The sequence below is a fragment of the Cebus imitator genome, unplaced genomic scaffold (genome assembly GCF_001604975.1).
Source record: "Cebus imitator isolate Cc_AM_T3 unplaced genomic scaffold, Cebus_imitator-1.0 Scaffold81, whole genome shotgun sequence".
Classification (NCBI taxonomy): Eukaryota; Metazoa; Chordata; class Mammalia; order Primates; family Cebidae; genus Cebus; species Cebus imitator.
Window position 1 is genome coordinate 3,443,979 of NW_016107396.1, and position 24,260 is coordinate 3,468,238.

The 24,260-nt window shown below is 36.4% G+C and overlaps 1 protein-coding gene across 1 annotated transcript in view; it reads right to left on the minus strand.

Annotated features, from left to right (window-relative positions):
* LAMA2 (laminin subunit alpha 2) overlaps positions 1-24,260 on the minus strand; it is a 621,613-nt gene that overhangs the window by 359,126 nt on the left and 238,227 nt on the right. Inside the window, exons 5-7 of the mRNA XM_017533228.2 lie at positions 7,271-7,450; positions 4,306-4,395; positions 2,504-2,621 (exon numbers count right to left, since the gene is read on the minus strand). Coding sequence (XP_017388717.1) covers positions 2,504-2,621; positions 4,306-4,395; positions 7,271-7,450 — 388 coding nt within the window. The remainder of the gene's footprint in view (positions 1-2,503; positions 2,622-4,305; positions 4,396-7,270; positions 7,451-24,260) is intronic.

A 24,260-nucleotide genomic window follows, 5' to 3' on the forward strand; every position in this document is an offset into this window, starting at 1 on the left:
CACGACCCTGTGGGGCCTCCACAGCCCTACAAGTCTCAGGTAGTGTCTTTATAGCAGTGTGACAGCAGAATAATACAGAGAGGGTCTCACTGCGTGTCTTAGGCTGGCCTCAAACTCTTAGGCTCAAAACATCCTCCCACCATAGCTCCTTTCCAGTAGCTGGGATAATAGGAGCATGCCATCGGACTGGCTATGAATTCTTAAAAACTTTGTTGTAAAAGTTTCAAGAAGCAGTCAAAACTTCTGCTGCCAGTATAAGCAGAGGAAAAGTTAAAGTAATATAGACTTATTCTCATACCACTTAGAACTGATGTTGTCAAGAGTGTTTAAAACTATGAGCCACTATAGGTAAAACACGGATGCCAAAGCAACAGTCCTTCACACACTCTGTGCAGCCAGGACCCTATACCTATAGTCTCACTTGCTGTCTGTGGGCCACAGCCTACCCAGCTCTGTCTGTAGCCTTCAAGAATGTGGCTAGCAACTGGTCATGAAGCCATGTTTTTGCTCTGTCATCAGCAACTTACTACTTCACAGAATGTCCAAGATATATCATATTTAAACTGCTCTTTAGTATAGGCTTATCAATTGAATGCATATTCTATGTTCTTTAGAGATATATCTTGCCTTAGGTAAGCTAGATTGATGAAAATCCAAATTAAACTCAAATGAATTAGAATGTGATTATTCATTTTATGGAGGGATTTGTCATGTCACAGAAGGGTTTTTCTAAACATTAAGGTGATTGGAATATAATTCAACTTGGAAAAGAGTAATTTTACATAAGCTTTTAGGAATGTATTCATTGCTGAAAGTGTGATTTTTATCTAATGTTTTATGGCTAAGATCCCCATCTTGAATTTCTGGGTTTTTTAAATGTTTATTTTTCAGTTTGGAAATATGACCTCCCCACTTCCCTACAGGGAAAGAAAAATGTTTCACAAGCCCACTATTTAAAAAATGTATATAGTAGCAGTTTAAAATGTCTTGCTTTGCTTAGTCTACCTCTATTGCTAACGAGTTGCTCTATTCCTTTTGTTCTGTATTTAAACATAGAAACACAAGGAAAGAGTGGTAAAGGATTTTGCAGAGCTACTTAACATTAGGTAATTATCACTGTGGAAAGCATGTCAGTGGCAACAGAAAGACTCCTGCCTTCAAGTGCTGCTCCCACTTGTGATTGCTGATAGTCCACAAACAGAAAAGAGGTTTAATTAAAATTTAAAGGAGCTTGAGAGCAAACATCCCTGGATGGCATTACATTTAAAGTTACTCTTAAGAACAAATGTCTGTTCTCTATGGAGAAGCTCTGGAGAACTGAGGGATTAGCCAGAACATGGCTGGAAGTAGTTGAAGGAAACAAAGGCTGGGCCTCCAGTGGTCCCCCACCATGCATGGTGAGTAATGATCTAATGGTGTCTCAGGCCTCCAGATATGCCTCATTAATAATGGGAGATTTCTAATCCATAATATCTTTATAAGCAGGCAGATACAAATCAAAAAGCAAATGAAATGAGTGCAGAAAGTGAGGAGATTTAATAGCATATATGCAGAATCTCAAACTAAAAAGAAAATACAGTCATCCCTCAATATCCATGGGGATGGTTCCGGGACCTCCCTCAAACACCAAAATTCAAGGATACTCAAGTTCCTCTTATAAAGTGGCATAGTATTTGCATACAACCTATGCACATCCTCCTGTATACTTTAAATTACCTCTAGATTACTTATAATACCTAACAAAATATAAATGCTATATAAATAGTTGTTATATTGTTTAAAAAATAACAAGCAACAGTCTGTACAAGTTTAGTACAGATGCAACTTTTTTAAGAAAACATTTTTGATCTGCAGTTGGTTACACACATGGATGGAGAAACCATTGATATGGAAGGCCAACTTTACATCTTATAGTTGGGGAATGTTTTATGATTAAGGTGTGCTATGATTCTATAGTTTTAAAGACCTGTCATGTCTGACACGTTATACATGATAAATGTGAGTTGAGTTAACTTGTTATTCAAAGAATATATGGTGTTGGTATTAATTCAAAATGTCTACCAAGCTGTTTTTGAAGGCCATATATACTTAATGAGCTGAAAAAATGTGGTCAGGGCTGATTTACTACAATATTAATATTTGAATTCAGTTAAATTGGACTTCATACTAGTTTAGGTTTACATTTCAGCAGAAGACTACTATATTTTTAGGTCTATTCTTGGGTTGAGAAAATCTTTAGGAACACAGGTTTCTCCATGATACCTGTCACCTAATAAGACCAGTTGTCACTATTAGGCTATAAAGTCATCTGCTGCATTTCTTAGATATTTCCCTTTAGAAAAAGCTAGCCATATGGACTGTCTTTGAAGTGATAATATAAATGAGTATTTGTTGACACATTTGCATAACCAGCCATTTTACTGTTTTTCATTACTGGCTTTTTTTTTTTTTTTTTTCTTGAAAAGGAAGAATGATATATTTTGTTGGCTTCTAAAGAACATACCTTCACATTCAGTTTTAGTCAGAAAAGTTCCAGCTCTCCAGGGTTTCTGATGGAATCCTGGACAGCACTGATCACAGCTGTCACCACATGTGTTATGCTCACACTCACAGCGAGATTTCTAGTCAAAAAGAGGGAGAAAGCACAAATTTTAACCTTATTTAGAACCATAAAGAAAGCCTCTCTCTAAAGGTACTACGAAGGAAAGAGAAAACATCTGGACTATGTACTAAAATGTAAAACTAGTCAGCCCGGAAAGAAAGTGGCGCCAGGCTTGACGTGGGTATATTTTATCAACATCAGCTGAAGGAAGTCCACGCTGGTTCTGGAATCACTGGGTTTAGGCTCAGAAGAAAGCAGGAAGGCCCAGCTGGGAGTGGTCTTAAAGACTGAATTCTCCTTTTCTGAGGCCTGGGTTCTATGCGTTTTTGGGATTGGTGTGCTTATTTTAAGGCTCCCCTCAAAATGTTGCTAACATTTTTGGATGTGGAAAAGAGGAGGGAGTTGATTCCTAGGCCTCTTGGGGTACAGCTAAAACAGGAATCTAACATCCCTGGAACTAAATATCCTGTCTGTATGTCCTCTGGATACTGTCTCAATTCACCTCATGGAATTGGCCTTCTAAGGCTGTCTTGTAGACTTTTGTATTTTATTTATTATTTTTTTTGAGACGGAGTCTCACTGTGTAGCCCAGGCTGCAGTGACATGATCTTGGCTTACTGCAACCTCCGCCTCCCGGGTTCAAGAAGTTCTCTGCCTCAGCCTCCCAAGGAGCTGGGATTACAAGGGCCTGCCATCAATGCCCGGCTAATTTTTGTATTTTTAGTAAAGATAGAGTTTCACCATCATGGCCACGCTGATCTTGAACTCCTGACCTTATAAAACACCCACCTCAGCCTCCCAAAAGTGCTGGTATACTTTTAAAGCCTGGGAAACACCGCTCACCAGTACACCTGATAGAAAGTACCCATAATAGGCAGAAAGCAACACTACAGCTTTGCCCATATAAATATGTTAATGTACTTTAATCTTCCTAAGAGATAACATTATAATCCAATAATCAGAAAACTAGCTTTGAGTATGTCATTTGCATTGCTATATTTGAAAAAAAAAATCTGTGGCTCTATCTACATTCACTGATCTAACTATTCAATGTATTTTTCCGTGCACTATACAGGAGGTGAGTGTGGATTTCACCAGTTTGTCTATGACAGGAGAAATAGGTGCTCATTCATCTTCTACTTTAGGTTATGTTCACTTAATTCACTGTCATTAATGAAAAACATCTATCCAAAAGCATTCTGGCATTTTCCAGCTTGCCACTATCAGTACTCTTTTGATGGTCTCATCCACTCCACCCCCACATTGCCCCTGCCCTACTTTATCCTCCTTTTCCATTGCCACTTACATATTTACTTCCCTGCACATTTTTTATTCATTTGTGTTAATTTTTTGATTAAAAGCTTTAAAAGAAATGGTCAGGTTGATTGATGGCAGGCATTCTCTAAAGCTAAATCATAATGCAGGCTGTCATAGCTAGAGAGGTTTCAAAATAGGCCAATTTGGAGCCTTTTTGGAAAAAAAAAAAGAAAAAAACTAATCTGTTTTCTGATACTGTGATGGCTGATTTCAAAGTCTATCATCCCAACTGCCAGCTCTTATTTCACCCTGGCATGGATTTCTGTTACACTGCCTAAGTGGGGACCCGACACTCATTTACAGCGTTCTCTGTCAGCAAAGACTCTCATGAAACATTTTACAGCTCAGAGCTTCATTTTGCCTAAGCATCCTATAAATATACATACATTTGTCACTGGATCAAGTGGACAAGCCCTGGCATGACCATAGCAGATGCACATCCCTCCAACCGAAATATCCTTGACTGAGTAGTAATACTGCAAAAAGCAATCCAGAGAGAAATCCTGTTAAGATGACTGCAAGGTGAAAGTAACAAAAGGGGACATTCAGTAAAAACTTCATTTTCTGCTTTTATCCTTAGTTTGAAGGACATTTGTGCTTCTTGAGGACAAGTGAGGACTCACGAAACCGACAAAGTAAGTCCTAGCATTATAAACTTAGCCCAAAGGAAGAGTGCCTTTCATTTAAGCTAGGTGGGCATTTTAGAACTGTCTTTCTCCCAGTCAGCTATGGCTGAGAGTAGTTTTTATCAGGGGCTAAGGACAATTGCTCTTCATAAAAGTTGTTTTACATAGTATCTTGCAAGAAACCCTCTTTTATTATGATTATAGGAACTGCAGTATTCACAAATTATATGCATACTATTTTACTTGATGGAGTTGAAAAGAACCAACAAAATTTAGAGAGAAATTGTACTAAAAACAATATATTCCTTAACCATATTAAGAAGAAAATCGAAAAGTCATTAACTGTAAGCTTGTTGTGCAGAACATTTGCATTTTTATATTATTATGTTTAAAAGTCCATACAATTACCTTTTTATATGAAGTTAACATAGAGCTGTGTGACTAATTATTTTAATCTACCCAGCTACTTTTTAAGGATAATTATGGAAGCTGGACTATTTTTAAAATTTTAATTAATACGTATATAACATTTCATAATTGTCAGAGCACTTTAAATTATCATATTCAAATAACCATCTTAGTGTTAGATAGTTCTATTATTCCAATTATACACACAAAAGAAAAAGAAAACAGAATTAACAAGAATATGTAGAATGGACACATATCTGAGTTCCCTCACTAAAAAATCTCCCTTTTCCAATTTACTTCTTTGTTTCCTTTTATTTGTTTTGTTATGTACATATAGTGTCTTTGAAAATATTTTCGTTATGTTATCTTATTTGATATACCTAGACCCTGGAACTGGCTGGAGAGTTTGGATAGTAGAAAAATCTTTTTTTTCCTTTAAACTCATCACTTAATAATATAGATTCAAACAGAGATATTTGCTTAGAAAGGTGATACCAGTATTTGTAAATGCTTTTAAAATTGGGAAATCTATTTTAAATATGAATGTATAATTCTTTGCTTTTGAGTCATGAAGAGGAGCTGAAATTTTCTATCTTATTTTTATATATTTAAATTTAGATGTAGTGTTTATTAAACTTGAGTACTTTCAAAAATATATTTATATGTTGACTTATAGTGCACTATTTTAAAAGCTCATGTAAGATAAAGTTATAAATAATAGATGTGTGTCCCAACACCCACTCTGCCTTCTGCCCAACACCCACTCTGCCTTCTGCAAAAGATGATAGAAAGAACACTAAATTATTTTCATTGATTTTTTTTCTCTGATAGATATACTGTCAAGAAAGATTAAATTTCACTCCAATATTATTTGGTCTTCCTTGGTGTATATGTTTAAGTCACACCAAAATTAGAATTAAAAATGTTTTCTTAAACGTGAAAAATCTAAACATTGCTATAAAATAATAATTAGTTTTGCATGAGACAATTACTATATGTTGAGATAAAATAAAGGTGAAATTATTTCAGGTTTAGAAAATACAGGGCACTAAAACATCTGACATAGGTTGTATGAGACTAACTAAAGCCTAAAAAGTTATCTTGTGATGACGGAGAGGTTGGGTGTGGGAAAATTAAGTAACGAGGAAAGAAGGCATGTGAGGAGTATTTAGGATCTGTAACTATTTACCCTAATGATTCAGCAATTTGACAACTGATGACAGTGGTCTCACCTTAGTAGGATCATTCTAGAATAATTGCTTTGTCCTACAATATTAATTTCTCCCTATAGTCCTCTTTCTTAGCTATACCTCTAGTCATACAGTAGATACTGTATTCACATGTTTCCTTTATGGATTTATGGCTGAATTGACTTCCCTGGTATAAATGTCTTGGTTGTGTAGCAGCAGATGTGGGAGGTGCTATAAACCAATGAATGTGGTAGAAGGTAGACAGGAGGGAGCACAGTTATCACTCATAGCATCTGGGTTGATCATCTACCATGTAATCCCACAAATTCCTGTTTAAAAATGGAAGACAGAAATTCTGTTAGCTCTTGTGTTCAAAAAGCTTTGGAAAAGGTGCTTTAAGCGTTTTTCCCTCAATATTTTATTTGTAAAGGAAAATACAACAGTATGTAGAATCAGTTTCTCCTATAGCAGTGCATTTTAAAAACTATGGCTTTTGATTCATTAATCAAGCATAAAACCAAATTATTTGACGGTTCACAAACCAGCATCACCTGGAAACTTACTGAATTGCAGTATCTTAGCCCTGCTCTCTACCTACTGAATCATAACTTGTATTTCCACAAGATCACTGGCTAACTCCATGCACATTAAGATTTAAGACATATTGCTCTCTGTATGCGTGTATATGTGTATACTGGGTCAGTTGTGGCCAAAAAAAGAAATATTTCAAAGTCCCTGCACATCCAGTTGTAACTAGCCAAAGCCAATTATAATAGTAGTACAGATCACCTAAAGTGATGAAGACTAATTTTATCCCGAAAAATAAGATTATTAACTAGACATGGTGATTCTCATTTTACAAAAGAAGAAATGAAAGTTTCAGAAGGCTAAAATGTTTGATAAATGTTACACATGTAAAAAGTGGCACAGCTCGGATCTGAACAAAGGAAAGTCTGCCAAATTTTAAATAATAATAATTAATAAAAAATTTTTAAATTCTAAAATAAAAAAATTGATAATAACCAGTCCTACAAATCACTGAGAGATTTCTTTTAATAGTATTTAACAGACAAATAAAATAAGTGGGATATCATTTGTAAGATCTAATATGGTTCATCTTAACTTACTCTTCTTGTGACAATGGGGTCAATTTCTCTTGGGTCTTTGTGAGCAAACATCATCAAGTCAGCATTCAAGGTGCGGATCCTCTGAAATCTCAGGCGAATATAGCGAGCAGAGGTAAATTCCAGCAGTTCAGGAGAAGGATCATCAGCACTTGGTCGCCCATTGATTAAAGAGATATGAATCTACAAATATGAAGAAATATCGACAATTGAGTTTACCAAAATTTACATAGCAATTTTGTTTCTTTTTCTTGGAAAAATAAAGGTAACTTCTCATTCTTTGAATTAGGCAGATTCAGGTACATGCCTATGAACTGGCATCTAGTGAAGTAATTTATATATGTTATAGTCTTCTTAATACATGTATATGCAACTTGTTTGTTTATATCATAGGCATTTCTCTATAAACTTCAACTACCTGTATTTCTATGCTCCAAGGCATTGCATCAACTTGACCTTCCTATGATTTCCATAAATTCTTAATCATTCTTTTTCTGAAAATTATTGTGCCCGAGCTTATTTAAGAAGCTGGGGCATGGAAGGAAATCAGAAAACTTGGGGGAAAAGTTACAAAATATCAGATTAAGAAACGAACCCCTTAAGAACCTAAAATAATTCTATACTTGAAAGTGTCACATTATATAGCCTTAAATTGTGGAGAACAAAAATTACAAGGAAAACTAGACAAATCTATACTTACAGTGAGATATTTCACTAGGTTGTTGTGATTCGTGTTTTTTTAGTAACTGATAGGACAAGAAGACAAAAATTCACCAAGAATGTAACATACTCTATGAAAATCACACTCTAAAAAAATATGTTAAACCTGAATGGAATGGTGAAATTTTTAAGACAATAATTTAGCACAGTTGACACCAGAAGAAATACAATTTAGTGAGACAATTTTCTATATGAAAAATAATTGAGAAATTGCCAAGAAACTGCCCTCCAATGGTGTACAAAGCTGGCAGGCTCTCAAAGGGACTTCTCAAGAGCAAATAATTCTAATGAAGAATAAAGTGTGTGATAAAATAAAATGTACTGTTAGTACAGACAAAGGAAGTATGTTCCTAATACTTGAAGAACTCTTGTAAATCTACAAACAAAAGCACCAACAACATAACCAAATGCACAAATATATGAGGGCCCTATTCAAAGAAAAGAAAATTAAAATGGCTGTTAAACATTTATAAGATACTGATCCTCCTTCATGACAGGAGAAATGTAAATTAAAAACACACTGATAACATTCCCATTTTTTTCAGGTTGGCAAACCCCACAATTATTGTAATATACTCTGACGGTAAGGCTAAGAGAGTAGATACATGTCTCTTAAATTTACCGGTGTAAGTGTAAAATGGTACAAATTCCTAAGAAAGTCAATTGAGCAATAACTATCAAAATTAGAAATGCACAGTAATTTTGACCTAGCAATTTCACTTCTCAGAATTATCCTACAGATATAAAATAATATAGATGCTATATTACATGTGAACTGAATATGGCTAATGGACGGAATGTCTGCATACCCCTACTGAAATTCATTTGTTGAAAACCTGATCCCAATGTGATGATAGTTAGGAGTAAGGCCTTTGGTAGGTAATTAGATCCTGAGGATGGAGCCCTCATGAATGAGATTAGCGATCTAACAAAAAGAGGCCAGAGAGCTAGCTAGCTCTTTTTCCACCATGTGAGGCTACAAGCAAGTCAGCAGTCTGCAAGCCAGAAGAGAGTCCTCACCAAAGCGCAACCTTGCAGACACCCTGATCTCAGATTTTCAGCCTCCAGAACTACGGGAAATTTTTCTTGTTTACAACCCACATAGTCTATGGAACTTTCTTATGGTCCCCATACTGACAAAGACACTATTATTATTTCACCATTTTTGATTATAATCTTTTTTGATCATATCAAAGGACTGGAAATAACCTAATATCCATCAATATAGGACTGGCTAAATAAATTATATATCTGCATAATGAATTATGTGCAACCATAAAAAAAATAAGGAATAAACATACTGATAGGAAGAAGTATGTACTTTCACTTTTTTTTGTATCCTGTAAATGGATTATTACCTATGTAACAAATTGAATCAAACCAAAATTGTTAAAGAAAGTGAAATCGGGTGGTAGATTTTGAACTGAAAACACACACACACACACACACACACTTTCACACACACACACAAACATGCACACAGTGCTAAAGGGACAGGGATGGAAGAAGTGGGAGTCCTGTGCTGGGTGGGAGTGCTCGGGTACAGGACAGTGTGTGCACTGGGGAGCTGTGACTCAAGGTCACCCACTGGAATTTTCACCCACTTTTGTAAGATGATACATCATGTGTGTTAATTACATTTTTTGACAGGAGAGGCAATGATATGTATTTTCATTCCTAACGTCCTGCATTTGCATAATCCCAGGGAGCCTTTTACAAAGTGACTGCCAATAAACTACTTGAGTCATCAGAGAAATATAGCAAACTCTGAGATGAAAAACTAATTCTGGTGTCACAAGGAATAGATTCAGAATACCTCATGATAAAAATATGAATATGTTCTGGCTAATTGAATCTACCTTGTACACTTAGTAAGGAATAGAATTCAAGGTCTTCTAAAATACTGAATCTGAACATACTGAATCCCCTCTAATGTAGGAATTCTAAAAGAGTAAAGCAGATCTTGTATATTACTCAAGATCCACATTTCTGGCATCTAACAGGTGAGCCAGAAATGTGTTTAAAATTAGATATCTTTAAGGCTTAAGGAGGTAAGAGTTAAATGTTAAAAGAATGGACACATAGATGCAGGAAGCCACTAAAACTTGTTTCCCTTTGAGATTAACCACGGCACCCAAAAAGTCACCAGTGCCATTGAATTCATGCTTACATTTCTATCAAATTCTCCCTTGACTGCCCCCAAAAATACCACTTGAAAGAAAGGAGGAAATCACTACATGTCTAGGATTATAGTTTCTGAATGTTATTTGGGTTTATTTGGTAGGAACGCTGTGATCAATCATGTTTGTGCTGTATAAAGAATCAGTAAGTTTCTCACTTAAAGATACAAAGAAGTTTTTTTGGGGGAAGAAAGGTGTACACATTCTCATTTAGGTTAACAAGCCATACGATAGCTACATGGAGGATTCAGCAAAAGAACACTTCTCACAGCTTTGGTATTTTCATCAAGCTACTCTGCCAAGAGATCTTGTGAATATAGTTAGTCCCAAGCTGTTTCTGGAACACAAAACAAGCCAGCTGTTTGGCGATGTTGTGTGCAGCTTCCTTCCACCGTTTTGTGTGTATTTTTTTCCCATTCTCTTTCAAAACAAATCATAATATTGGATAGGATATTTCCACTAGTACAATACAGTATAATTCCAAGTCCGCTGGATAGTTTAGCATACTTCCTGATTTCCTATGGGGTGACAACCGGTGGGTGGTATCTATCTTCAAGGAAGATGAAATGTATCTATCCCCAAGACCACCACTGTCTTGCTGTGAGGACCTGAGAAATCTGTGGCAGCCTAGTGTCTTCCAAAGTGGTTTCTATTACAGACGTGTTGGTGGGTGTATGTTCATGCTGTCACAGGAATTCATTCCAGTTGAAAATATCAGCCTATGGGTATCATCAACTGGTTTTTTAGATCTTAAAATTATACTTTTCTTTGAAATTAGTTTTGCAAGGCAAATAAAGAGGGTGGGAACCTCATCAGAAACATCTCGTTTTATAACCAGTGACTAAATCAATGTTATACTCTGTTCACCCAATAATTCTGTTTTTACTAGTGTAAGCATACTATATAAATTATGTTTCCTTTATGGATTAGTAAGACCTCTGTGCCTCTGGCATTTTTAGTTTAGAATACATTTTTTAAATGATTTATGCAGCAAATAATTAGATTTCTAGTATAGATGATTGTCCATTATTATGCTTGTCTATTTATGTTGCTATGTTTGTTTTAGAAAGCTGGAAGAGCTATAATTCTAATATCTTCCCCAACACAAGTTTCTTGAGTGAATGGATGGATGCAAGAGTGAAGGCTACTGAAAGATCATCAATAAGTATCAGAAACTTTGAAATAAGTAGCAGAAGTGGATAAAGTTGACAACCTGATGTGTGGTATGCTCTCTCTTAAAACATTTTTGTATTATCAATCTCTACAAGTGTGCCAATGAAACAGATTAAACAAATTGAAAGTAAGCTGACCCCAGGAGACAGAACAGTAAATCCATATGTGTAGTTTAAGATTAAGGATGTATGGATATGGCCAAAGAATTTTTATGTAAATGAGTGGCTGAGACATCTGGGAACCTCTTAAATCCAGTCATGCTTAATATAGTATTATTTGGGGAGAAATAATAAGATTATAAAGAGAACTTTGAAAAATAAGCGTAATCTCTTTTATTTTGACTATGTGAAAAAAAGGAGTACCATCACCCTTCATCAGTTACAGTTTCAGGGGATTTGTGAAGATTGGTTCCAGGACCTCCTGTGCATATCAAAATCTGAGGATGCTCAAGGCCTTGACAAAAAATGGCATAGTATGTGCGTATAACCTACACACATCCTTCAAAATTATTTAAATTACCTCTACATTACTTCAAATACCTGATACAATGTAAAGGCTATGTAAATAATTATTACACTGTATTATTTAAGGAATAAAGACAAAAATGTCAGCACATGTTCAGTATAGACGCAGGTTTTCTTCTAATATTTTTTGTCTGCAGTCAGTTGAAGCCATGGATGTGGAATCCACAGATTTGGAGTTCTGACTGCATACGTTTGAAGAAGCTAGGTGAGCTGCAGAAAGCTCAAGGAAAGGGAACAATGCAAGAACTGGTCGTTGGGTTTCTAGCACAGAGTGAAGGCTCTGAGTCTGGCTCTGGATGGTAAATAGGTACATTTTGGTTCATTCCTCCACAATACTCCTATTATTCCATTGGTCTTCCTCCATTCCACGGAAACTGCTCTTGGGAAAGTCACCGGTGTCCTTTACATTACTAACTGACATGTCCAATTCTCAGTCCTCGCCATATTTAATCTATTAGCAGCATTTGAGACAACTGATTACTCCACTGACTTCCAGAACACACTGTTTAAGCTACCCCCTTCTCAATCCCCTTCACTGCTACATTTAATCCTCCCTAACTTTCTCATAATAGAGTACCACAGGGCTCAATCCTTGGCCTTTTCCTGTTTTGTCTCCACTTACTCATTTAGTAATCCCATTGAAGCTGTTTGTACTAAGTCTATTGTCATCTTTAGGAATTGTCACTAGTTTTATTATATGTATCAAAATGGTTATTGAAAAATAATCTTGCCATACCTTATCAGAAAGCTTTCACTGTAATTTAAAAAATCTTATTCAAATCAATGGAATATTGTTATCTTTTTGAATGTTATAAAATATGAAAACATCATATATATGTGGATCAGTCATGCATGTGTAATTCAAATACACTGGATAAATGACAAGACTTTCTTAAGAAATAATTTATTATACAGGTTAGTAAAATTGTTAGGCCTTTCAGACTAGAGATTTCCTTATCAAGAGTCTTCCTGACCTTAATGAGCAAATACAAGATTATGAGCTCAGTCTCTTTCCAGGCATTATTTCCAGTTATATCAGGCACAGTGTCTGAAGTAGTCTGTCCATTTTCCTTTACTTTATATTTTGTTATTTTCTCCAACCAAGAGTTCTCGGTTTTAGAGTTATTTTTATTAATTCAAACACCGATCCTGTGCATATTCAGAAAATCAGGTACTATGAAAGCTTAAAACCTATGCTTACCTCTGAGAGCTTTATCTCTGGCCCTCCTCTTTATATTTCAGCATTTCCCATTCATATAGTCAGTCATTCACTCATTCACTCAAATATATTTATTGGATATCTACTAGATGGTCATTGAATCATTTTAATTCTTTTTTCTGTGTCATGGTCTATCTTATCTTTAGGCCCCTTCCCAAAACACCTTTTCTGTGTTCTCACTGCTTGCCATTTACACAGATGTACTTTATCTTTAAAATCTCAACTGTGTGCCAATTCCATCCTCTCACAAATACCTCCATGGACTGTCTAGGAGCTCCTTCTATAATTTATCCAAACTCCCTTTACTGCCCCCTATTTTCATTGCCAATTTACTTGCTTGTATTTACTACTAGATTTTAAGTTCAATGAAGGTATATATTTTTCTTATATATTGTGTAGCCTCAGTGTTTAATATAATGATTTAAGTACATACTACCTTATCAATAATTAATTGTTGAACAAATATATTGATAGCAGTTCCCAAATACCATAGATTGAAATAGAGCTTCCAGTGAATTAACTTTTTCCTCAGTCAAACAGTTATAATTTGTGCATTGCATGTATTATTTAAAATTTGATTTTGTATATATTTTAACTGTATTTTACCTATATTTTAAATTCTATTTATTGACTGTCCATCATAAATTCTAGTATAAATTTATTATAATCTAATAAATCATTTTAGAGCTACAATCATGCAAGTATTTATAAAAATATGAGCATTTTCATACATTTAGGTAAATCAACAAAGGATTATTAAATATACTTGTAGAGCCATTTCTATTTTTTAGTACATTAGCAGAGCCACTTATATTTTTATCATACACAGAAAAATAATTTTGTAAATGGATTTGTCCCTTCAGGTGCCTTAATATTCCTACTACTCAGAACTGGAAAGGTTTTCTTTTTGTGCAGCATGTAGGGCACTGAATTAGTTTGGAAGATCTTTAATAAATATCCCGCTGTCATTAGAAATTTACAAGACCAAATAGAACACCTACTCTTACATGTTTGATGACTACCAGGTGGCTTAAAAGTCAATGCTCTAATAACAAAATGTCAAGAACTGTGCACAACCTTCTTTAACTTACCTCTTCCAAAAATACAGGGAAATGTCAACTTGAGGTGTTTAAGAAATATGACAAGAACTACAAACCACTGCTTAACGAAATAAGAGAGGACAGAAACAGATGGAGAAACATTCCATGTTCATGGTTAGGAAGAATCAATATCGTGAAAATGGTGATATTGCCCAAAGTAATTTACAGATTCAACGCTATCCCCATCAAGCTACTGATGATCTTCTTCACAGAACTGGAAAAAAACACCTTAAACTTCATATGGAACCAAAAGAGAGCCCACATAGCCAAGTCAATTCTAAGCAAAAAGAACAAAGCCGGAGGCCTCACACTATCTGATTTCCAACAATATTACAAGGCTACAGTAATCAAATCAGCATGACATGGGTACCAAAACAGAAATATAGACCAATGGAGCAGAACAGAGGCCTCGGAGGCAACACAACACATCTACAACCATCCGATCTTTGACAAACCTGACAAAAACAAGCAATGGGGAAAGGATTCCCTGTTTAATAAATGGTGTTGGAAAAACTGACTAGCAGTGTGCAGAAAGCAGAAACTGGACCCCTTCCTGACACCTTACACTACAATTAACTCCAGATGGATTAAAGACTTAAAGATAAGACCTAAAACCATAAAAACCTTAGAAGAAAATCTAGGCAAAACCATTCAGGACATAGGCATAGGCAAGGACTTCATGACTAAAACACCAAAAGCATTGACAACAAAAGCCAAAATAGACAAATGGGACCTAATCAAACTCCACAGCTTCTGCACAGCAAAAGAAACAGTCATTAAAGTGAATTGGCAACCAACAGAATGGGAAAAAATTTTTGTAATCTACCCGTCTGACAAAGGGCTGATATCCAGAATCTACAAAGAACTAAAACAGATTTACAAGAAAAAAACAAACAAGCCCATTAAAAAGTGAGCGAAGGATATGAACAGACATTTTTCAAAAGAAGACATATATGAGGCCAAGAAACATATGAAAAAATACTCATTATCATTGATTATTAGAGAAATGCAAATCAAAACCACATTGAGATCCCATCTCACACGAGTTAGAATTGTGATCATTAAAAAATCTGGAGACAACAGACGCTGGAGAGGATATGGAGAAATAGGAACACTTTTACACTGTTGGTGGGAGTATAAATTAGTTCAACCATTGTGGAAGACAGTGTGACGATTCCTCAAGGACCTAGAAATAGAAATTCCATTTGACCCAGCAATCCTATTACTGGGTATATATCCAAAGGAATATAAATTGTTCTATTATAAGGACAAATGCACACAAATGTTCATTGCAGCACTGTTTACAATAATGAAGACTTGGAACCAACACAAATGCCCATCGATTATAGACTGGACAGGGAAAATGTGGCACATATACACTGTGGAATACTATGCAGCCATAAAAAATGATAAGTTTGTGTCCTTTGTAGGGACATGGATGAACCTGGAAACCATCATTCTCAGCAAACTGACACAAGAACAGAAAATCAAACACCGCATGTTCTCATTCACAGGCGGGTATTGAACAATGAGAACACATGGACACAGGGAGGGGAGCATCACACACTGGGGTCTGTTGGGGAGAAACAGGGGAGGGACAGCAGGGGGTGGGGAGTTGGGGAGGGATAACATGGGGAGAAATGCCAGATATAGGTGATGGGGAGGAAGGCAGCAAACCACATTGCCATGTGTGTACCTATGCAACAATCTTCCACGTTCTTCACATGGACCCTCAAAACCTAAAATGCAATAAAATATATATTTAATAATAAAAGAAATATGGCTGTATCACTGACAACTCTACCCCTAGGCTTAGACTTAACAAGTCTTTCACTCTTACATAAGAATGTATTATCCTTTTGATACCTAACACTGCAAACACAGATTACTGATGGGTGACCTGTAGCTCATAATAATTGAATGGAAGATCCTGGTATCATTCCCGCTGGTCATAATGTATAAAAGGAACACTGACCACTAAGTGCCTGAACATTTTTAAAAGTAAATCATTATTGGTTGCTTCCAATTGTCCCTGAACTTAAATTGCTATTCTCTTTTTCTTTAGAATTATAGTTCTTGCAGTTGTCATTCCTGGATGAAAGCTTTGCCTTCTGCAAAATATTTAAACATACTCTTCAGTCAAAGCAATAGTCTAATAAATTACAGCATAATAAATAAATCAGTTTTCTTTAAAGAGCATTTGTTCTTTTTTTTTTTTTTGAGACGGTGTTTCGCTCTTGTTACCCAGGCTGGAGTGCAATGGCGCGATCTCGGCTCACCGCAACCTCCGCCTCCTGGGTTCAGGCAATTCTCCTGCCTTAGCCTCCTGAGTAGCTGGGATTACAGGCACACGCCACCATGCCCAGCTAATTTTTTGTAGTTTTAGTAGAGACGGGGTTTCACCATGTTGACCAGGATGGTCTTGATCTCTTGACCTCGTGATCCACCCACCTCGGCCTCCCAAAGTACTGGGATTACAGGCGTGAGCCACCGCGCCCGGCCTGTTCTTTTATGTTTTTATTTTTCTTCTCTCCTAGTGAAACTAGTTAAAAGGTTTGTGTAGCTTTTAATTTTTCTGCTGGTCAAAGAAGAACACCTTTCTCTCTCTCTCTCTCTCTCTCTCTCTCTCTCTCTCATTTTGTATCAGAATTGGCTGCAACATTTTCTTTTTGTACCAATAGCAGATTTCATGTGTCAGTCCTAACTACTATCGAACTACTAAACACCAGAAAAACTATGTTTTTAAAAATGATCAAACATAGAAGCAAAGCCTTAGCTGCTTTAGGAGTTCCAATTTCCTTAAGGTCTCAAAATTGGTATGGTTCTTTTTCTTAGAAAGCCTCTGGTGGTCTTACTGCTTTGTACAACTCAAAGCAATCAACAAAACATTTATTTCTAAGCCCCTTATTCAAGATGAGCTTAGGTTAGTTTCATCTGAAACATGCCCAGGTGGGTGACCTGTAATCCATCATAATTTAATGGGAGATCCTGGTGTCATTCCCAGTGGGCACGATGTATAAAAGGAACACTGATTACTAAGTGCCTGAAATTAAAAAAAATAAATAAATAAATAAATCACTAAATGCAAATTTCCACCCTCCCCTCTTACTTTTTTTTTTTCCCTCTGGAAGGACTTTGAAATACAGGAGTTCATTTTACATATATTGGTAAATGCTTTAAAATATTTTTTAAAACGTACTTGAAGATGAAATATTGTATTTATCTTTGCGTTTTTCTTTCTTCAGTTAAAGTCTATAATATTTACATAGATAAAAGAAGAGTTGTCAAAATAGCGCTTCTCAATTTCTTTTGGGAGCTTCTCTTTTACATTTTATCAAATGCAGATGCAGACACCATTGTTAAATCTGTGCTGTTAAGCTAAGACTATATAGGAATACACAGCTAGGAAAGAATCTAAGAGGAATAGCTTCAGAGCAAGTCATGAGGGTAAAACCTCAGAATAAAGTTCTCTCAAACATTTGCCCTGTTCCAAATTTTGTTTTGGGTGTGCCCCAACCAGAGATATCATAAGAGAATAGAATCATTAGTCGTGTATTCCAATCTCATTGCTATTTCAGAAATTTCTTTACAGTACACAAAATCTTGCACACAAAAACAACAGTGGTTTTTCTTGCATACTTACTGGATATGAGACACTCTTGTATGTGACCCGTATGTACCAACTTATATAAGATTTAATAATTTAAGGCTTACAATAGCCTCATGAGGCAGGTGTCCTAATTATCTTTTTTAAGAAGAGAGGACAGACATCAAAATTTTTATAAGTATGGCTAAGTTCATCTAGCTATGATGTGTCCAATTCCAGTCTGAATTCGCTGAACGTGGTCATCACTACCCACAGAAGAAGGGTTCAATAAGTATTGTTGAATAAAAAAGAACTGGTTATATAGGGCCTTTTTGAAGACTTGTAGTGACCAAAAGCTCACCACTAGTGAGACAGCCTATTCCATGCACCTTCCCTTCATCCTATCATCTGACTTGGGCTTCCCATTCCAACCTTATGTGTGACACACCTAGTATTTTAAGGCCATCTCCTCTTTATTGTCATGCTGTTGCTCTTCCCGAATAGTCTTTACTGTTTGATTTTCTGCAGGTCTTGGCTCTTATTCATCAATTTATGTCAGATGAATTTTGTTTTATCCATTCTAGACTTCCTGGGATAGACTCATTACCATGTCCTAGGTCACCACTTAGGACCTATCACGGGATCAGATTGGTGCCCAGGTCCCCTGGGAAGGGGCAGGAGTGAGGTCGATTAGACTACAAATGTCACTAAGCCAAAGGATAGTTCCAGACCCAATATTACCTCCTGCCATTGATCCATATCAGTAGAGATCCTCCTGGTAAATAGAAGCAAATCTCTATGCTGACCAAAATCAGAACTGAAACATGCCCAAGAGTTGAGGGCTAAAGCAGGTTCCCCAACTGCTGGGCCACGGACAAGTACCTGTCTATGGCCTGTTAGGAACCAGGCTGCACAGCAGGAGGTGCCTGAACTCCTCCTCAGATCAGCGGCTGCGGCTGCGGCACTAGGTTCTCAAAGGAGCACAAACCCTATTGTGAACTGCACCTGTGAGGGACCTAGGTTGCAGGCTCCTTATCAGAATCTAACTAATGCCTGATGATCTGAGGTGGAACACTTTCATCTGGAAACCCATCCCCACTCGCCATCCCCCATGCCAATTCAGTGGAAAAGCTGTCTTCTACAAAACTAGTTGCTGGTACCAGAAAGGTTGGGGACCGCTCTGCTAAAGCATTTTTCTCCAGAAAAGAACCAAAAACTCCTTAAGTCTTACTAATATCTTAATAAATGAAAATGGTTATGACAGGTTTAGTGCTTAAATACTTTAGTAGTAAAAGCCATTCCCTAATGTTCACAAATACAAATCCTTTATGGTAAATTCTACAAAGAAGAAAGTGCTAAAACCTCCAATTATAGGCAGAAGAAGAAAATATGTTAATACCCAAATTATTATCTGTGAAATAACACGATCTCCCTTAATGTGGAAAGCTGTTAGAGAAAGTTCCGATAGAAAACACAGCAACGGAGGGTACAATGACCTACATTGGTAAGACAGAACCATCAGTACACTTGAAAGTCAGATAACAACAGCTCAAAGGAAAACTTAAGCAACATATTCCTGTTTTGTTTTCAGTCTCCATGTGGGAACACTTGTTTAAAATTAAAATAAAATCTTGGAGCAGGAGATCTAAATACAGTGCCAGATCCTGTGTCATTAGATTGGAACAAAACCTAGACACAAACTTAAAAGAGAAATTCAGTCTCCTTCATTCTCATTCTCCGACTCAAAATTTCTTCAGAGAAAAATTGAATGTGTGTATGTGTGTGTATTTTTACAAGTACATAAACGAAACGCTGTATAAATACGTTAATTTGGATTTTTACCCATACGTATAGAAGCAGCATTTGGGGATAGCTACTAGCAATCTCAACTGATTTAATGTTCAGAAAATTTAAAACTCAAGATGTCAGAGACTTTATGGAATCATGCTATTACTTACAGGAGTTTAAACAGAGACACAAGCTCTTCAAGACTGAGCATGTTCCATTGGCTGGCTAATTTCTAGTGCTCCTAGCATTGTGTGTATGCAAACTGGAGTTCCTAGTGACTGTCACCATCCTCCCATGCTCCCACGCTTGCCTAACAACTCCCTACTCTCACCTCTCAATATATCAACATTTTCTGAATGTTCCCTTCTTCTGCCACCTTTCCCTATCCTCGTAGCTTTGTTTTCATGTTACTAAATTTTGGTGTCTCTTTCCATCACTTTACTTATTCTCCATTCTTCTTTACTCTTGCTCTGTTTAATTTTATTTCATCTGTAGAGTGAAATTGTATATTCACAGTTGGTCAAGTTTCTCTGCATTCAAGTGAAATCATGTGTTCAATTACTCTAAATATAGCCCTTAGCCTAGCTCTGTAAAAGGAAACTGCAGGCCTCTCTGATCTTTTCTCATTGCACAAGGAACTTAAAAAAATTAAATTATTTTGTGGAAGAAAATTTTATATTTTTGTAACTGATGAGTCTTAATTTCAGTGAGTTTATAAACCTGAGTCTCTGTGTAAGACTGTAGGGATGTTTGTATATATCTGCTTTTCTAATACTGGCTATCCCCACGTGCCTAATACTTTGTGTGATTGAATGTATACGTGTCTTTGTGTGTGTTTTCAGAGAGTTAACCATAGTTTAAGATCACATTTGTTGGAGACAAACTGCTTGTGTCAAATTCTGGCTCTTCCACTTACTGTCTGTGTGAATTTAGACAACTTAATTAATCTCGCTGTACCTCAGTTTCTCTAACAAAGGTAAGTAAAAACATTTATCTTATAGGGCTGTTTGGTAGATTAAAAGAAATGATTTATGTAAAATGATTAAAATAATACTTAGCACACAGGAGAAACTAGTGCTAGTTGTCATTACCCTTGAAAGAGTTTTTAAAAAATGTAAATGACACTGGATCTCTCCATTAAGCAGCATGTGCACCACCCTTTGCAGCAGTTATCTATTACCAACCTGGACAGCCTGAGATAACATGAATAAATAAGTTTCCACCCACAATGAAGAGGTGCTTCTGGAAATGCTAAGATGTCTGAACATCAACAGGAGAATGTTCATCAAGGAAAGCAGGACATGTGCTTGGGTTTGTCTTCTTATCCATATCCAATTTTCATCCAAGCAATCAAGAGCAAGGTGAGAGTTCTTCCTAGCTCAAATCCCCTCCAGATCTGTGCTGAGGTGCTGAGGCTGTTGCTCTGGGGAGAACCTATATGCTTATCCCCTGACATGATGCCTTTAGTGGCCAAGATCAGAGTGGATGACCAAGGACCAGCACAAAGGTTACAGGAAGAGGAGACCATAGAATTATTGACATCTAGGCAGTAGTTTATGAGAGAGGAGAAATGAAAAACAAAAGAATGTGATGGAGAGGGGATCCTCTATACATCTGACTTCATACTTAAAATTTTGTTAGAGCCACCACATTTGCAGCTCAACACTGTGATGTACACAGATGGCTAGTTATCATTTTAAAATATCAAGATTCTGAGAAAGTGTTTCACTGAGGAGGTTTACAGTTAGTACTACATGGCTTACAGGACAACAATTATTTCAATACAAGTCAACAGTATCCCAAAGTTTCAGTTCCTACAATTATTCTGTACAGAGTTGGATCTGAATCATTTATTTACGAGGTTTGTAGGATGTTGGCTCTGTGCACCTCGACATCTGTACAGCACCAACAGATCTCTAGTTCCTTCAAAGAAACAGTACACAAAGGGACCTCTCCTCCCACACAACGAGAAGATGAAGTTTTCTGTGGATTTACCAAGCACACAGTGTTCTTGTTCCTTTGCTGGATTCAGACTAAAAACTGACCACAGGGAGCTGCAGGGCCATGCCCTCAAAGAAGCTCAGATACAGCTTGTGTTGCTGGTTAGCTGGCAGGGAGTTAGGGACAAACTGAAACTTAGGACCTTATTTTCTACCAGAGTCCATGCAGAAGAGCTAATGTTAAGAAACATTACAACTTAAGAAAAATGAGTAAACAGATAATTACTGCTCACTGATCATGATTGTAAGTTATTTGTCTAAAGTGGACCTTGTTTCACATTCCTTTTCTCTTTCCTCTTGACAAACACAGCATGAATGAAAAGTAGAGGGAATAAAGCATTTAATCAATCATCCAGGGTCCAGGGCTGAATTGCTTTCTGTTATACATTTTCTGCCAAGTTCACAGAATCAGAGTTGTTTTCAATTATTTGTAATATGCTTTCCCAGAAGAATTTATAATAGGTTGTTTAGGCACTGTTCCCTTTTCTATTAATGACAAAAATACAACTGCTCCTTCTTAGCAAAAAGAAAGGGAGTGTAATTAGGAAAATTGTAATGAATGTTGCTGTTGGGCTTAAGAGTTGTTTTGTTTGTTTGTTTTCATTTCTAGACTGGCTCACAATGAGAGATGGCAACAAGACTGTTTCATTTATTCTTCCCTTTCAATGCCATCTATGAAATAAACATATCAATGCCATGTATGAAATAAACTTACTTAAAAAAACTCTCGTTTATATGTATCTTACTTCCAAAACAAGAAGCTAACATTAATCTCTTTATAGAGATAGTTTATAAAATGACACCTGTAAAAATTAAAAATAAGCATTATTTTTATGCTTATTTGATGTCATGATTATGTAATGTTGTGCTCTTGTAGTTCTAACAACAGTAAACTTGGTTCCTTAAAAAAAGGAATACACGTCTGGGTGCGGTAGCTCACGCCTATAATTCCAGCACTTTGGGAGGCCGAGATGGGTGGATCATGAGATCAGGAGTTCAAGACCAGCCTGAAACCCAGTCTCTACTAAAAATATAAAAATTAGCTGAGTGTGGTGGTGGGCACCTGTAATCCCAGCTACTCAGGGGGCTGAAGCAGAGAATTGCTTGAACCCGGGAGGTGGAGGTTGCAGTGAGCCAAGATCGAGCCACTGCTCTCCCTCTCCAGCCTGGGTGACAGAGCAAGACTCCATCTCAAAAAAAAAAAAAAGAAGGAATTCACTGTAAGTCTGGTGAATCTTTATTGCCCGGAATGCAATTCTTCCAAGCTCTCTATTTCTAAAAATTTCCTTTACTTTCCCATCTCAGTCTTCCTTGTAGCTTTCCTCACATCTTCCATATCTCACCACTATCAGCATCACTGCCATCTTCAGTATCTCCCAGTTTGATAAGGTGCAAATAAAGACACAGGCTCATTAAGAAGAGATGCCATTCCGTATCGGATGGCTAAGTGTGGCAGTCTTTCAAAAAAAAGAAACGTGAATCTCTAAAATCCTGTTTACAGGCAGCCTACTGAGCTCTACTGCTTATGTGGAGAGATGATGTACAGACTTTTCTTGTCTCAATTATCTCACTCCACGGCCTAGAGCCAGAGACCACAATGGTCACACTCCATGGCCCACTTTTATTCACAGTGAACCAGAACGTAACCCTAGAGAGCTAGCTTCGGCAGATCTCAGTCCTATGACTGTTGTTAGTATGTACTGGGGTTTGTTTGTAGGGTTTTCTAAAAATCTGTTTAATATTCAGTCCCTTCTTTGACTTTATTCCTGATAATCCACCTTCTTTTCTGTTTCTAATCCTTTCTTCTCCATTATAATTAAGCTCTTTCACATGAATATCATGAATCTTTCACGATTCTTCTATCCTCCGATAATGTGCTGTAGCTGAAATAATGATAATGCTTCCTCCTAACAGCTACGCCTGTACTTCTGCCCCTTTAAAATTCTTTTACTGAGTCTCTAAAATATGTTATTTTTAAAGATAAAATGTCACTTATTCTCAATTTGTAGGATATGCACAACTCTGTTTTTAATTGAGTCTCTTCTCGTCACTTATATATTCTTACTTCCTAACAGTGGTCCATTTGAGAAATGATGTAATGGCCCTGAAAAAGAGAGGGAACCATTCTTTTATGACATAAACCTCATTATCAATGCATACAATCTGTATTGAAGAAAATGTACGCTACCAACAATCCTGTTTTCCTTCAAGTAAAAATACAAATTTGTGTGTAGGTTAACACATTAGTTAACAATTTAAAAATAAGCATTCCAGAGTTTAGAAATTCAAATGAATGCTGCTCTTTCAAAATAATTATTTTGGGGTGCTCTGTTTATAACAACATTGAAGTTTCTCCAACCATTTTAATACTCCTGTGTTTTACCTTATTCCTGAAATTTTTCTTTAAATAGCATGAGGAAGACTAGCTTAAAAACAAATATGAATGGGGAAAAGGAAATTAGATCACAAAAATTAAAGATCAATATAGAAATAGAAAATTCAAGCTGAAAATTGAGGAAGATACAGATAGCAGAACCTGGACTCATATTTGCTCCACCACCCAGGATCCCTGGGCTTCTTTCAGCTTCAGTATTCCTTAAGAATCAACCCAGGAAGCTCATGGGAAATATTAAAGTTTTAAGAAAGAAACTTAGCAACCACAGATAGTTTACTTAAGAAATCTTTTCACTTAGAAAATCAAAT